General features: G+C 33.0%; 1 protein-coding gene across 4 annotated transcripts in view; it reads right to left on the bottom strand.

Moving 5' to 3' along the window:
• Window positions 1-17,609, bottom strand: part of LOC129805550 (neurotrimin-like) — a 73,247-nt gene extending 55,638 nt beyond the window's left edge. The window contains exons 1-2 of one of the 4 annotated variants that reach the window (XM_055853535.1): window positions 17,549-17,609; window positions 4,475-5,007 (exon numbers count right to left, since the gene is read on the bottom strand). In XM_055853535.1, coding sequence (XP_055709510.1) covers window positions 4,475-4,559 — 85 coding nt within the window. In that variant the 5' untranslated portion in view covers window positions 4,560-5,007; window positions 17,549-17,609. Of the gene's footprint in view, window positions 1-4,474; window positions 5,008-17,538 lie in introns of all 4 variants that reach the window. The other 3 variants (XM_055853538.1, XM_055853536.1, XM_055853537.1) reach the window with 3 other exon arrangements.
• Between the last annotated feature and the right edge of the window lie 347 nt (window positions 17,610-17,956).

Below are 17,956 nucleotides of genomic sequence, written 5' to 3'. Positions count from 1 at the left end.
GTGCCTTCGGAATAACTCTTCGAGAACTCACAACCCCATCTAGCGGAACTATAGCGAAATCGAAACTGGAGGTTAGCCACCGTTGTAGCACCCCTCAAAGTTACCACCCCAGCTAAACAGTGATTGGTACCGTTGGGTTAGAAGAGTCTTCGTCAGAACGGATTTTCTCCCTGCAAGTCTTCTATGCTTAATAGTCCTACTACAATATTTATAGTGAATTCCATGAAATACTTTCAATAATGAAAAATCAAAACATAATTATTAACAACCATGGAAAATTTAAGCATTAGAAGATCAATACCAAACTTTAAACTTACCTTTTTTTTAATTTAAATGTTGCCTAAATTTAAAAAAAAAAACTGATCTTCAAAGGACCAAGTTAGCGACAGTTTACTGTAATAAGGGTTTCTTTTAAATAGGTTATTGTTTTAATTTCGTAAAATAGATTTTCTCAAAGAGATCTCTAAAAATCAAAATATTTAAATATTAATTCCTTTAAATTAAAACATCTGGAAAGCATTTCATCGTTCCATCTTGGCAATAAGTTAATAATCAGTTCTTCATCTTACGCTTCTTGAAAAGGGCTTTGGTTTAAATTTATTTATTTAACCCATTCCTTACCACGGTATTATACATCATACGCAAATTGAGTGATTTTAGATGATTTATTCCTGGGAAATTTTTATCCAAATTGCTGTTGCGAATGGATTTTTATTAACTTTAGTTCTTCAATTACTTGGGAAAAATAGTCCGACAGAGATGAAAATACATTTTGTTATTGTTATCTTGCTTCGCGGAAGGTCATGCAAAATTTTTGCTCAAAATGGCAGATGAAAAATTCGACATCCCATCGAATTTGTTAAAATTGGCATCTTTCTTCTTTCCTGATTTGAATTCTAATTTCCAATTTGTGTTCTAGTATAGTTACTCTATCTAAAGCAATAGAGTTTGTAATGAATTAATGTACAGAATTTAAATTGGGTGAACGTTAAGACGTGTGTTTGACAGGGGCTCCCTGCGCCCACATAATAGATAAAAAAAAATCTTTTCAAAAAATTCATCTATTAATCTGTAGGAAACTAATACCAAAATATGAACATTCTATCTCAAGTATTTCTGGTACATTGACTGAATGGGTTAAAAAAGGAAAAAACGAGTTGTATGAAACTTTCGTCATTCGATACTTTAAAACTTTCCCCGAACACAAACAGAAAAATTGATAAAACTCTATGGCAGAGTTAAATTAATTCGACTGACATTGATATAACAATTTCTCTTTTTCGATGTAAAATATCATCTCGTCTGAACTATACAACGCTTAAATGTTTTCAATTTAAGAATATACTTCAGTAAAGACGATTTTCGTTTGGAAAAATTCATACACTGAGAAAAAACGGGGGTGTGATTAACTTTTTTCCTCATAACTTTAACACTTTTTAAGTGTAAAAATATATCAACATTTTTTAATGTTAATTTTACACCTTTTTAAGGGTAAAAATAACATGAAAAGGGTAACTTTAACCCTTAATACACCTAAAAAGCATAATGAGCTAGGTTTTTCAGGACAATCAGTCCTTCCGGTGAGCGTCGGAATTTGTTGATCAAATCCTATGAATCAAACACACAATTTTACCAGAGCTTTCGACACTTATCGTGTCTTCCTCAGTGGTTCTTGGTTGGTCTTTTCTTTAGGATTTTAGTCACTAATTCCTCTATTTTCTTATGCATCAGTTTTGAATTTGGTTAGGAGCTAATTTTCTTCTTTCTTTTTTGCACAACGAACGGACTGGTGCATAAGAAAATAGAGGAATTGGTGACTAAAATCCTAAAGAAAAGACCAACCAAGAACCACTGAGGAAGACACGATAAGTGTCGAAAGCTCTGGTAAAATTGTGTGTTTGATTCATAGGATTTTATCAACAAATTCCGACGCTCACCGGAAGGACAGATTGTCCTGAAAAACCTAGCTCAGTTACACCACCGTCGACTATCCCTTTAGACCACAATTAAAAAGCATAATATTTACTATGATTTCGGTCAATACTCCAGGGTGAAATTAACATTTCCGAAATGTTATTTGAACTTTTTCGGATTTCTCTCAGTGTATGAAATATTAAATTAAATGAAAATGTGTACTTAAAAGTATTTCGTGAAAACGCATGCACCGTACAATTTTTTTTGCATTTAAGGACCTCGAGCTTAAAAAAAATAAAGTGAATTAGAAAAATTAAATAAAAATAGAAATAGAAAAATAAAAAAATATGCATAATACTAAAAATTAGTTTTAATTTTCGATTTATTTTTTTTATTAAAAAGAATAAAGTGTAATTCTGTTTTTCATGCAAATTTTAGGATGAAAAGAGGAAGAGCAACTCTGAAAAAGTTACACTAACTTTTACAGATATTACACTGAAATAGAAGACAAAATAACTTTAAAAAAAGATATTGGATTTCACAACGAATAAGAGTTAATTTTACATCGATTTAAGTTAATTTTACTTGTTTTTCAGAGACTTATGTAGTTAGAACTTTCATCGTCTAGTAATTTTTTTTCTTACATTTTCTCACAATAATTATAGGGTAAAATGGGGTAATTTGGAACCATTTACAATTTGGGACATTTGAGATTTTCTCATTGTTTTAGAAATTCAAAAAGAAGAAAAGCTGTTTCTGTTCATCTTAATCATCTTTTTTTTTCTATTTCGCGGTCTTTATTTTCTCTTTGCTCATCTGAAACAGTGAGGAAGTCTCAAATGTCCTAAATTATAAATGGTTTCAAATCACCTTATTTTACCCTACCACTGAAAATAATTCACAAATATTTATAATTGAAAAATAAAAAAAAATGCATTCCCAAGTAGCACGCCGTGGCACAACTCGAATTTGGATATCCAAACGACTGCCACAAAAAGACCCAAATGCGACTAGAATTAATTTTTTTTTCTTCATTAAATAAATAGAGTTTCAGTGTTCTATTGTTTCATAGAAACTTCCCTCTGCGCAAAAGAGTGATATTTACATTATTCACGAAAAAAATAATTATTTAAAAATAATTTTTTTTATTATGCCATCTCTTATTGTTCGCTCCTAAATTCTGGATCAAAAGCAGAGTCGTAAACTAGTCGTCAGGGTATCCAAAATTAAGCTGCTACGACCCGAAATTGGTCGTCACATTTTTCCCAATTGTAATGTCGTACGACCACTTTTTGGCATAAATTTTGTATTACATCGCGTACTACAGACGACCAAAATTGTATTACATTACGACTCATCTGTGCTACTTGGGTTAGGGAAGAGCCGGCATGTTTGAGGCACCTATTTAAGTCTTGCCTGTAAGGCAGTATTTCCAAAACTGAGAAAATTTCTTGAAATTTTGTATAGTAAGATTTCATTAAAATAACTGGATTAGTGTTTCTGTTACTTATATTTAAATAATCAAAGAATAATCCACCGCATCCCAAACATCCAAGTTCTCCCCTATATTACAAAAAATAATAATAGACGAAATTTATGTGATGCATTACCTATCCAGACGCAAAAGAAAAAATGTAAACCAACCACTACTTTAGTTTAATTAGAATGATAGATATAGGCAGACCAATTTTCTAATCTGGAGCCCTAGCTCAGATCGATTAAATTAGAGGTGTAGGGGAAAGCGCGGTACCTTCGGACGATTTATGCTTCGCACAAATCATTTTTTTCAATGTGTTATAAATGAATTTGGCCCATTATAATATTATATTTATTAGCTAGTCCAATGCCTCAAATTTTTAGAAGAGAGCTATGGGCGAAATTCATAAGGAACATAGAGAAAAAATTGAATTGTCTGAAGCATGAGTCGTCAGAAGGTAGCGCGCTTACCCCTAGAGGCTATTAGTAAGTCTGAGTTACGGCAATATATTTTAATAACCAGTTCAAATCCAGAATATGTTCGAAGACTGAATGCCTTTGGCTACACCGAATTTTAATACACCGGGCCTTTAATATTTTAAGAACTAGCAGGGTTAGCAATTACGAAAAAAAAATCTTTTATTTCTAGCTATTTAAATGACAAAGTAACTAGGTTGTTAAAGGGTTAAAACTTTGCTCAAATAATTAATAAGTGACTACATTGCTATTGAGAACCAATTTGGGTATGAATTTTCATTATTCTGCATTAATATAGAAAGATAGAACTTTGATGGTGCAGAAGGAGTTTTGAAGTGCAATTAATACCATTTGAGATCTTTAACAGCACTTCATGTTACGAGCCACTTTCCATTTGACCATCCACAAGCTGGCTGGAAATTTTCCAGGAAAGTTGAGCATGTTTGGATGGGTAAAAGAAGAACAGCAATGAGAATTTTCTGTGGTTGGTGCTCGTTAATTAGCAAATTTATTCAGTATATGTTTGAAGGGGTAAGGATAACCTCTATGATGCTCTCTCACTCTCTTCCCTTCCCTAGTAAAAGAAAATTTTCAAATATGAACTCACCTGTAACTTCCGACGAGGTAGTTCTCAGCGTTGAGTGCAGGTACAAAAGTATCACGAGTGGTGCAACACCAAACTTGAAATCCATTTTAAATTATTTTTAACGTTTATAGTATTCACACCACGGGAAACAACTTTTTCTCTGCACGCGAACCACCATTAAGCAAAAGCACAGTGTTGGCATTCATATGGGGATTTTTCCACGTGTCCTTCTTCAAACAAAAAAAAAAAACGAACATCCAACTTGCAAGAACTTCCAACCCTTCAGGGTCCAATTTTCTCGTCACCAGATCCTATTCGATAAGTCTTCAGTTGACACCAGGGAGTTTTCTTGCATCCTCCACAGCAATGATATTTGCCACTCTTTTCCAGCCAGGAAAAAAAAGCCCGCTAAAAGAGCCAGCAAATGTAAGTCAAAACTCCACGTGCTCTATGCCAAATTCACACTTTTTAGAACTCAATAGCAAATGGCGAAAAGTTTTCTAATTAATTTTCTGGCTTTTTCACCTTCTTCCGCTCCCACGTGTGCAGTTTTCCTGTAAATGTGCAAAAGTGCTGAAAATAGGGAAAATTCTGCACTGTGTGGGGGGAGGTATTCTTCCCATAACGATATGTCTGTCACAGTTTTCGTCAAATAAAATAAATAATTGCATCTGTATTATTCAACTGTTGAGCAATTCAATAATGCAACAAATTGTTTCACACGGTATTACCATATTCTCATTTAAAATTATCAAAGACACTTTTTTTTATTGCAAAATGAAAAATTATTATATGCAACCTATTAATAAAATCGCGCCATTAATATTCATAAATGGTAATTTTAATGCCATTTTATTTACATGTGGAAATTAATAAATTCCAAATGTTTGTGAAAAACACAGTTTGTACATTTTGGGAAAAGATTTTCAGAAAGAAATAATTTGTATGACCGTGTAAAGGCCCAAATAGACCCGGGCGGATTTCAGGGAATTCAGCCCGTCGGCTGTAATGGATTAGTGAAAAAATATTTATACAAAGAAACCTTTAATCGTTAATCCCTAATCTAGCTTAAGCTGATCTTTTACCACCAAATTCTACTAGCTATATTCTGGAGGGATAAACTAGATTTCTGTCTAAATAACTTTTCCCTATCGGTTCTGTGATATGAGTATCAATCAATCAATTCAATTTATTCATCTCATTTTCATCTTTTTGTGCCCTTCCCATACGGCCATCGCCGTCTTAGCGTCGATTCCAACCTCCAGAATAAAACGATGGGAAATCCCTTCACTGGTTGTATGTTTTATGTTACAATATCAATTGTTACAATTTCATTAGAAAGTAGGCAGGCCAGACTGAATTTAAGAGAGAAGAGAATCATTTCCGGGCCTAAGGCTGTTTTTAATGTGGGTAATTGTGAATAGAATTATTATAAAAAAAAAATAAAATTCAAATTAATAATTAGAAAGGAGAATGGTCAAATCCGGTCCCGGAATCGCCTCGAACGGGACCTATGTCAATGGATAGACATTGGTATAGGTAACAACTTTTGTTCTGGAACCAATGTTCTAAACTATGGAAGAAAAATTCTAGAGCAAAAAAACTATTTCTTGGAAGAAAGAATGGTCAAAAGTATATATGGGCACCGACTCATCTTTATCCAGAGTTGAGAGTAGGCGCATTTTGCAGATACTGAAGATTAAAAAAATTCTCAGTTCCCAGAACGATCAATGCTGGGAGTCCTTGTAAAAAAGCCTCTATCTTTCCGATAAATCACTATTTTGACAACAAATTACGCAAGAACTGCTAAAGCGATCTTGATGAACTTCTGTATAGGGTCAGTGTATTACTTAAACTTCTTATCCATGCATACCACCCCCTCCCCCCACCCACCATTCTGATAGCCCCCATACAAAATGAGAGCATTTTACTTTATAACTCCTTTCTGAGAAGAGGTATTTTCAACAATCCTCACGAAGAACTTTTTGATCGAGCTTGATTGAATGACAAACAAATGAAAAAGTAATAACGTTAACAATAATTTTCCAGATTTTTTGTATTTCATTTTTCGCCTCATTAAGATCTGTTGGTACGTGAAAGATAGAAATATATCCTCATTGTATAATCTAATTAGCATTAGTGGGAATTTTTTTTTTGATATTGTAATCAAGATTTTGGAGTTGCTTCTCGATTTATTGTCTACAGAAGTTGTACTAATATCCAATTCAGTGGATTAGTAACAATTTGTGAGATGGAATTCTTTCTATATTGGGACTATCAGACAGGTGGATATTGGAGTGGTATGCTAGTTAAAGAGTCTTTCTTAAGCTTTGTTCCCATGTCGAATTTCAGCTTTTTACCTCCTCTCAGAAAGGAATTATAAGGTAAAATGCTCCCATTTTGTATGGGGGCTACCAGAAGGGATGATGGAAGAAGGTTTCGGTATGTATGGTTAAAAAGTTTTCTTTAAGCCTTGTTCGCATGCCGTTTTCAGCATTGTAACCTCTTCTCAGACAGAAGTCGTAAGATAAAATGGCCTCATTTTGTATGGGTGCTACAAGAATAGAGGGTCGGGAGAGGGGGTGGTATGCATGAATAAAAAGTTTAAGTATTACACTGATCCTATACCGAATTTCATCAAGATCGCTTTAGTCGTTCTTGAGTAATTCGTTGTCAAAACAGCGATATTTCGGAAGGATAAACGCTTTTTTTACAAGGACTCCCAGCGTTTATTGTCCTAGGTTCCGGCAATTTTTTAATCTTATATCAGTACCTACAAAATGCGCCTACTCTCGTTTGTGGCGATTCCAGGACCAGCGCCCATATACTTTTGACCATTCTCCTTTAACAATTTCGTCTATCAAATCACAGACTAGGAACTGTTCACTAAACATCATGGTTCACTAAACACCATGAGTAAGGGAACTGGCTTCAAATAGTTCTATATAAATCAGAGAACTTTCTATGAAAGTACAAAATTCCAATACTTTTTCAACGAGCCCAAACATAATACTATTCGAATGAGAAATACGCCTTCTAGAACCTTTCTAACTTTTGACCTAGAAAAACCGTTATTAGGAATGATTTAATGGGATTTTCGTATAAGGACATGATGTCCGTAAAACGTATCCAGAAATAACAAAAATCGCACGAGTTTTCGACCAATCACAAAAAACATAGTTTTGGAGGGGAAGGGGAGGGCTAAAATTTTACTCAGAATGACATGATAATTTTAGAAAATATTCTTGAAAAGTTGTACTCAAGACAAGACCCACGTGATATCGGCTTCAGAGCTAAGGCTTAGCTATATGGCTTAATTGCTCTAATTATCAATTATAATTTTTTGGAAAAATTTTACTTAGAATTGGATTATTAAAGATAAATGACCTATTAGACACTCAAAAAGCAAAAAAAATTGCACGCTATTTAGGATTTTGAGACCTCCGCGAACTGGGCTAAACCTCGAGTCTGAAGACTGTATAGGGGAAAGTACTCTCCCTTCGAACATTCCTGCCTTCGAATAATGTGAATTTTTTTTTATTTTTCTTAGAAACTTAGGAAAAATAAAAGAAAATTCACATTATTCGGAGGCATGAACATTCGAAGGAAGAGTACTTTCCCCTAACCCTTTTTTAAATCACTATGTTTACCAAGAAAATATTATTTTAATAAATAAAAAAATAAGTTAAATTATTAACAAGATTAGGACACACGCTGGAACAATAAAAATCATTTTGGTTATGCGAAAAACGACTATTAGAGAGGTTTTCTTGAAGATTCGAAATAGCTATCTCTAGCCTTTTGGCCTAAAACTTTGCTAATGGCCGAACAAACATCATTGTGTAATGATGCATCATTTCGAAATGAGTAAGTGAACCAAGAATTATCATATTAGAGACGAGGCTCATTCATTAGCATAGAATCAAATAATCCAAAAGCATAACTTTGGCTTTCGTAAAGTGAACAGAAAGACTCATTTCCAATTGTACAACACTATACAGCCTCGTTTCAGTAAATATTCTCTCAATTCCACGATTAAAAGCGCAAAAGTGTCTGATGCAATATGCAATGCAATAAATATTATTTCGCTAAACTTGAAGGTGTATCACATGAGATATTGTATTTCGCGTATTGTGCAGATTTGGCACAATTGCAAACGATGAGGGAAGTTGAAATGCAGACAAATAATAAACCCCATGGAAACAGGAGGATAATTTTCTCTTCTAGCTCGAAAATTACAGTGAAATGCATTACAAAATTGACTCAGTGTTGCTGGCAAATAGGTAGGTACATTGAGTAAACAACATTATCACCAATGTTCTTCAATAAACATTTCTCGGTGAGAAACTGACGAGGGGTGTTTGGGTTTTTGAGCAAAAACCTGGCTGGGAAAATGGAAAAGCTCAGATGCAAGGAAAATTGCACGTGATTTATGCACAATTCTTAAGCTGGAATATACTCCACTCATGCCCAACTTTGGAGAAGAATTTGATCCACCAAATAATTCGTATTAGAATTCATACCCTTAAAGACCAACCCAGAAACTGGGCATCATGTCAATATCGTAAAATGCTCTTCTTCATTCATTATTAATTTTCCACTTTCTACCACAAGGAAAATTGGGAACAGTGCTAAACTGAGCTTCCTGTTAGGAATAGTTGGGGTTTTATGGTCAAAAAATAGTATTTATTGATTTTCTGAATGGAATGCAAAAAAATTTATCACATTACAATCTTTCGAATTTGAAAATATCTCTATACAGTGAAAAGAAATTTAATTGGATCTCCCAGATAAATTAATACTTAAAACATGGATGATTCACACAAATTACCAATTTAGTTTGGCATAAGTTTTATTTTCAACAAAAAAAATATATTTTAAAAAATAAGAACAATTTTTCAATAATTTTTTCAAAAATAATTCAAGGACACTAACATTTATCTAACATTAAAAATATCTTCACTCAATTCAATTTGGATTGAACATTAATTTACGACATTTAAAAAAAAAAAAACGTTGCACAAGATCTCATGTTTAAAATTTTAAAATGAGTTTTTGGTTGGACCTTGGGAAAGTTTTTAATGAATTTTTTTATTAAGGAATATTATAGTCTCAGAAAAGCTTTAAAAGAATCTTTCAAGCTCTATACATTTTCCCAAAAAACTAAAAAAAAAAATGGTTCAGCATTGAACCTTTAGCAAGTTTTTGAAATACTATCTAAAGAAAAGTTTTTGTTAGTCCTAAAGAGTATTTTTCACTCAAATTTTTGGTCAATTTCCTGAATTTTCCCTCAAGAAAAAGTCTTTTTAGGGTTTTTAGCAAAATTTAAGCTTACGATTTCTAACGATATTTTTAATATTAGATTTCAATTAAATTTTCAGACAAAGAAAAGAACATTTTTCCCTATCGGGATTTTTACCCAAGAAAACCCCATTTAAAAATCTTTTCGTCTTTACATAAAAAATAATGTAAAAATGGATTTAACTGTGAATTTTATTACAGAAAACATATAGAAAACTTACCAAGGAAATTCCAAAGGAAAATTATAGATACTTTTGATCATTTTTCCTTAAAGAAAGCATATAATTCGATTCTTTTTGGAAAACTGAGGTAAAAGTTTATCATCTATCCTAACTACTTAAAATCTTCAAAATCGGATTTAAGTAGGATTTACGCTGATTTTTAAATAAAAACTAAAATATTTTTGGTCAAAGAAGATTTCTGTACGGACATTATTCTTGAGCTAAAAATGTAAAAAAAAACTACTCACATCCAAGAAAACACTTTTTCCTTTGGCTAAATCCGACAAAAAGTTAAAATCGATCCGGATGCCGAAATGGATTTAAAAAAAAAGTTCTTTTGCTTTGTATTTTTTTGATTTTTCAATAAGATTAAAATTCTTGGATTGGCTGCGATTTTTTCGACGTTTCTTTGGTGAATAATTTTTCAATTAGACCCCGCCCACTTACTAAAAACCTTTGCTACGCCTTTGATTTCTTCAGTTATTATGGTTATTATCATCATCAAATTATCATAGGGGGAAGTGGGGCACCTTTGAAATTGGGATTTTTCTCCTATTTTAAAATGGAAGTGAGCCATATTATAATGCAATTTAGCTTCTGAATCTGTTTGTGCAGCTAAATTATGTGATGATATGGCTCAAATTTCACTCTGAAAAAATGTCTTGTTAAACGAGCAAATGGATTTTGTTGAAATTTTGTCAAAAAGATGTTATTTACCAATTTGACAAATCTTTTTCTCCCGTTTTATATGGAAAAACACCTTTCTGACAGACTTTTAGCAAAATACAGTTGGCCGCAGATTTGGCAAAACTTTACCATATTCTGTATGAAAGAACATCCTTTTTACAAATTTGTCTTGTTAATTTAACAAAACATTTTTTTCAGAGTAGGTTATAATAGTTAGATTTTTGTAGCAGCACTAAAATGAGCGTGTTTTTAGAACACTAAACCCAATACTCTTAAAAACCTCACTGAAAGTGCAGATTTTTCCTCAATGTGCAATGTTATTTGCAATAAGGGAGAGAAAAGCTCAATGTCCGAAGAGCCCCACTCGTCGTTTTACAGGAGGATGGAATTGTGAATCAAAATGTATATTGGTGGATAGTAAGAAATTCTCTTTAAGACACCAATTGAGATTTATTGCAGATAAATTCGGTAGAGCTGCGGCGAAAAACTTTCAATTTGCTTTGCCAGGGGAACTTTGAGGAAGGTAATATGCTTCCTAAAGGAGGAATGAGTATTGAAGAGGAATATAATGCAAAATTCATGAAGAAATAATAATTCTGATCCTCAATTTGTGCCGAAAGATTGATGTCAAATGAGGGTGTGTAAAATCAATTTGTCCACAGTGGTTCTTTCTTTGGGACTTTTGGAAGATGATCCAAAATGAAGTGAAAATGTTTAAATAATAAATCAGTTGGATCGTTTTGGGGGCTGTTTTGCCTTATCCAATAAATAGTCTCAAAGGCTATTTACCTGCAAAGGTATAAAGCACCTATAACCCCCAATCAAATTCATCGTGTGAAGATTGAAGAAATTTGGAGAAAAGAACCACATCGAATATCCACTATAAATGATTCCTCTTTGTCAAAATTTATACACTATTTAGCAATTTGCCATAGAGAGGAAAATTTGTGTTTTTCCACAAAAAGTGGGAAAGTTGAAAATTTATAGCATCACCCTACAAGCAAATTCCCATTCCCTTTTGTGCTTCAAAAAGGCATTTATTCACTGCAAAACTCAATTCATTCAACTCTTTTTCGGCGTTTATTTTAACATTTTAGCACACAAACCGTCGTCAAGGAAGTTTTCCGATTTCCCAATTGAACTAATATTCGGAACCCTTATTTCATAACACAGGGAAAAAATATATCCGAATGAAAAATCCTTACGGGGGCAAAAGCACGGCAAAAAAGAAGTCTCACCAGTCACGTGAACTGGTTTGAAGGATGAAGAAAAAGGAATTAAATCACACTCCAAGGGGCTTTCAACAACTTCAATTTGTGGTCAATGTGGTAATGTGACCACAGAAGATTATTTGCCAGTGACACAGAGGTATCGGACTGTTCGTCTTGTGAGTTTTCAGTCTATCAAATCACCACCCACAAATTTCCACCAAACTTCTGATGATGAAAACCACCAGAGGGATGATAATTATTCACCTGTGGGGACACTTTGAATATTTTGTTAATAATATTCAACAACTTTCAAATTTTCCGTACAGATTTTGTGACAAATCTAAAATCTAAAAGATTTTACTTTGAGCCTTTGAGTGAATCTGAACGATTCTACTAAGAATACAAAATATTTGCCAAGTATGATGAAAACATTTTAAATGTTTACCCTTAGAAATGTGTCTCCCAATTAAAAAAAAAAGCTCAAAATAAAAAAAAAGAAACTATGATTTCTAATAGTTTTGCAAGAAATTCTAGCGAGACACTTAAACTAAAACTTTAAGTAGAATTTTTATTGATACATTGTGATTTTACATTGAATTTTCAAATTTTAAATTTTGTAATTGAAAATTTCGATGAAAGGTATCACGTGTTCTGAATAACTCTAAATAATTTTGTGTTTGTAAACCGAACTCACCCCCTGTTCAAAATACAATTATATTTTATAATTATCTTTAAATGTTTTCTATTCTATATTAAATCGTCAAATTTTTGGATTAAATTTAAGAGCAAAAATGGTAATTTACCAATTTTTATTGCCTCTAGCTATGAGGTATTTCAATTATCTTCTTTTTTCCACATCAAATATTGTATTCTAATATTTTATTCTATTCTATTTCTTCCTATTAATCGAATAGTATTTTTACTTTTTGGGGATGGCAATGATTTCCATGTAAAACTAACGATGTTTTTATCAATTTACAGCTGACTGAAAACGACTTGTTTGTCAGATTGGTAAGATTAAAATTTGCAAAAAAAAATATGTATGGTCATAACTGATTCATAGCCAGTTGAAACAGGTTGATTCCAATTGATACTGATTTTTGAGCGTCTTTAAAGAGAATCTTTGTTTATATTAAATTACAATGCTCTTTAGAGTTTATTCACTTTCAACCTTGAAAAGCGTTGTTAGGAATAATTCAAGGGCATTTGTGTATTTTTGTATTTGGTGAGGTTGTCGCAAGAAGAATTAAAGTCATGTTAATTATTTACGATTGTTTGGCATGTAGGTCTACAAAACGGTCGAAAGAATAATTGACATTAATTTCAAAACATCTTCAAATAAACTGCAAACGTAAGATGCAATGGAATCTTTCCCAAAACTGAATGTCACAAAAACACTAAAAGACCGAAATTGTTGTTCTTTAAAATTGACCATCAGAAGAGCATTCCTTATGCGGGCTTCAGATCACAGGTTTAGGCATATGGCTTAGCTTCTCTATTTTTTTTTTCAGATAGTACTTTTGGGAAATTTTGACTTAAGCTTAGATATGAAGATCAAACGATTATCTTGAAAAATCAATAGAATCGTTTTTATTTAGAATTTCTTAACCTTCGGAAACTGGGGTGGGGTAATCTTCTAGCTTGAAACCCGTATTACACAGTTCTCAGACATAAGGTTTAGCCGGTTTAGCCATATGGCTTAAACTTCTTAATTTTTTTCATTAAGAAAAGACTTTTCAGAAAATGTTGACATATAACAGAATACTAAAGGTAAATAATCTATTAAATTTAGATAAATTGCTTAAATTGCGTGTTCTTTAAAATTTCGAGAACTCCGAAAATTGAGTATGAGAGCATATTATAGCTATTTTGAATAAGAAATTTAAGAAATTGTAAAAAAGAAATTTAGAAAAATTATCCATCTGACATGACTTGATCTCATTGGGCTAAATTACAATGTGATTCAAATAGTCCATAGCGCTTACTTTTGTTAAGCCTGAAGTTGTACAAGGTTCAAAAATAAGGTTAAATGATGGCATAACACCTTTAACTTTAATCTCTTTTAATAATAATGAGGTATTAATGGCAAACGGTCCAGAAGATCTTTTAAAAGCAATAAAATGGTTTGTTATTTAGGATTACATGATCTTGTTTAAATGGTTTAAATTTTCAGTTTGAAAACTGTATTACTGCAAAAATTAAATAGTTTTGAAGCGTTATGCCCTAGACGGACTTACGACTTAAGCCGAGAGACAACTTAGTGAAAAATGATGGAAATTAAGTTTAAACATTAGTCTCTTGGGTAATCCTCAGGTCTGTCAAAGCCCTTAGATTTTGACACGTGGCTTAAATCTAATTACTTAACGCACATTCTTTTTTTAGAAAATCGGCTGATCGATTGGCAACGACTGATTTTTTAGGTAGATATACAAGACTTTTGGGTCTAAAAACCAAATTATTCATCGTTAAAAGTTTTCTCTGCAGATATCTACCTACAGTTTCTCTGCAGAGGAACTTTAGTTTAATTAGAATGATAGATATAGGTAGGGGAGGGTGGGGCAGTTTAACGATGGGGCAGTTTCAATTTTTGCATATTCTTCTTATCCCTTTGAAAGGAATGGGATAAAACCTTTATGTTATTGAAGACATAACTGAGACCCATGTTCATAAAAATAATTAATTTCGTGATGCTTCTCGTTTGAATTCTGTAATTGATTTTATAAAACTGCATCAAAATGAAAAATTTTGTAATATTTTATTTTCAAGAATTTCTGAACTATTGCACTTATCTATCGAAGTAACATAATTGTATTAAATTACTAGTGGTTTTATGTTAATTATAAGGCATTTAGCGTTGAATGAAATCTAAGACGTTTCTGACAATTTTGATTTGAGTTCCGAAACTGCGTGAGGGGCAGTTTCATGCAAGCACACGAAGAAGTTTCCAGTGTCCAACAATTTACTTTTTTAATCAAAATTAACTTAAAATGATAATTGAAAACATTTTGTAGCTGTTTTTGTCGATAAAGTTCGAAATTATGGAAAATAGTATTTCCTAAAAGTTCATAAAAAAAATTTTATAAAATAATCTTTCAGTGTTTTTTAGGTGCTTGAAAATGATAAATTTAATTGTTATAATATCTTTTCAGAATGTTTTCAGCAAGATATTGTAATTTTTTTTTAGTATTATAAAAATTCAAGACTTTAAAATAATATTATAAAACTGTTATACTAAAAAAATACATGTTCTAAGGCGATATAATGATCCAATAATGTACAGAATTGGCCTAGGACTACAAAAGACATTTCTTTCGTATAAAAATTTAAAGTAAATTGCTCATTCAATGAGAAATAGGCTTCAAAATCTTTGGCGATATTTTATTTTCTCCGTATCATTAATTAGTGTTCAAATTCTGTTATAAAGATTTTGTTCGATTATATTTTTAGGATTAGAGTCTAAGAAGACTTCAAAATAGTAATTTTAATCAATTCTGGTATCGCAAGGTTCCTATAAACACGTTTTATCTTTCTCAAAAATTGGCTCATATTTATCTTGAAATTGCCCCGCAATGGGGGACTTTCACGCATTCTGCCATTCAAGTAAAATCATCTTCTCCACAATAGACCAATGAAATTAAAGGATTATTATTATTATTTTTATTAACCCTAAACCCAACGGTAGCTCACAGAATATACAAAGGTTTACTTCTGTTTATCATCTTTTTGCAAAATAGTCCTAAAATCCATTTTGCAATTTAGGGGTGAAACTGCCCCACCCTCCCCTAGACCAATTTTCTAATCCTGAGCCATAGCTCAGATCGTTTAAATTAGAAGTGTAGGGGACTGCGCGCTACCTTTGGACGACTCAGGCTTCGTACAAATTCATTTTTGTAATGTATTTTAAATAAATTTGACCCATTATAATATTCTATTTTAATAGCTAGTCCTATGCCTCAAATTTCCAGAAAAGAGCTGTCACTGAAATCCATTAATAACATAGAAAAAAAAGTTGTCGAAAGAAAGTTGTCGGAAGCTTGAGTTGTCCGAATATAGCACGCTTTCCCCTATCTCTTTTCACAAAATACAAGCAAAGGGAAAATCATATGTATGCCTTATTCTACCACGGTCTCCCATATTGTTGCTTTCATTTCTGATTATTTCCAAGCTCCTGAACCCATTACCATCTATATTAAACTATTTATTAAACAGCAAAATGCAATATTCCGCGCAAATTCCACTTGATACTGAAGCACGAATAATTCAGTACATACCGAAATTGCAATTAGACTCCCTCAGAAAAACCACACAAGACAACTTAATTAGTTTATAGTGTGAATTTGTAGTCCGTGGTCAATTGTCACCTGAGAATCTCACACTATTCGTGGGATTCGAGGTTTAGTCACACTATTCCCATTAGAATCTTTATGCGCCTTTCCAAGAACTATTCTCCAGGCATTTTTCGTCCATTTGGGCGGGAAATAGCCAAAGTGGCGACAAAAATCACCCTAGACTGGTGGAAAAGATTTAAATGGAAAACAGGAAACCCCCAACTTCGATGGTTATGGCTAGGAATAGTTGGAGGAAAAAAAAGGCATCCAGTGCCCCCCCCCCCGGAACCAGAAACCCAAACAGGGACAATTTAGTTATGGGAAGCCAAAGAGCAAAAAGCAACGTTTTTCACTCGTAACATTGGAAAATTAAACAATTCAACGCGAAAAATACGGCAATTGAGTGCTGGTAAATTCAGTGCAAATATAAGGAAAGAATTTTATGATGTTGTCGCACGCAAACACAAAACGAGAGACATCAATTCTTGTGGGGAGTTTTTCTTCCAAACCACCTTTTTTTCTTTCCTTTAGCCATTCCCGTAGTTATGCCCCTTGAGCTTCGGGAAATCCACCCTCGTGCGGAAATTTTCCATGTGGATTGCATTTCAAACTCCTCTCTTCCTTACCATCCTCCACAAAATGTCTCTAGGACAAGTTGTGCCCCATGAACCACCCCCCAAATATTTTCTTTTTTCGGGGTACAACACAATTTTCAGTATTTTGCAATTTTTGCATGGAAATTGGGGTGCAAAAAACTTATTTATAGACTTTTCACTATCTCTCAGGTGAAATCTTCATACTCGGTGTTTCGAGGTGGGTATTTTTTAATGCACATGTGTTGTGATAGTCGCCAAAAAAGGAGTTCTGAAAACTTTTATGGAAGGTGCAAAAAAAAACGAAAACACGATGAATCGTAAAACAACACGTAGAAAGCACACGGAATTGCAGAGAAAATGACTCTCTCATTTGAAAACACAGAGTCAATTATTATTTATACCATGAGCTTTTTCTGCTACCCCATGAATGATAAATAGCAAATGGGGAAAAGCTTTTTCTCAGGAAAAATAGCTGTTTTTTACATTCAAACACTAATTGAGTTGTTAGTGAAGAAAATTTCAAGGATATAAATCCCTTTTAAGAAAAGATGGTAAAATACTTTGGAGAGGATTTCTTGAGATAACAGAATCAAATAAAACTTGTTGGATAATTTTTTTTCTATAGTAGTTTTAGAATTTGATAAGGGTTCTCCCTAGAAAATAGTTGCAACATCAGTAAAATTTTCACTCAAACACTCCTTTAAGATCGAAAAAAAAATACAAAATAATCATTTAAATCACTTCAAATCACCAATAACTCGAGGAATTCTTGGAGCTATTGCTGCTGCCACAACAAATCGCAGGAAGCAACTGATGCCCATTTGGCGGACTTCTTCATGGTATTCCGGTATGAAGGTATCGCGTGGCATGGTGGAGTCAAAGGGCATGCGCCAAATTGGCCGCAAATCAACAACAATCTCTCCTTTAGCCGCCGCGGCCGCCCCCGAAATACACTATATGATAAGAGTGCCGCACCTGGAATCAGTTGCACTATCAATTTGGCGGGGGCAGCTCTTTGAATATTAATCAACTAATGCATGCGACATTCAATTCCACCGATGAAATGACATTATAAATTATTCAGCTGCTTGTGGACACACTTGTGTCTTTCTGCCCAATGCCATGCAATTGATGCTGCACTAGTGGGCTTAGGGATCAC

The sequence above is a fragment of the Phlebotomus papatasi genome, chromosome 3, assembly GCF_024763615.1.
Source record: "Phlebotomus papatasi isolate M1 chromosome 3, Ppap_2.1, whole genome shotgun sequence".
Classification (NCBI taxonomy): Eukaryota; Metazoa; Arthropoda; class Insecta; order Diptera; family Psychodidae; genus Phlebotomus; species Phlebotomus papatasi.
Note: the sequence above shows the minus strand (reverse complement) of the source record. Positions and strands in the feature narration are given on the sequence as shown.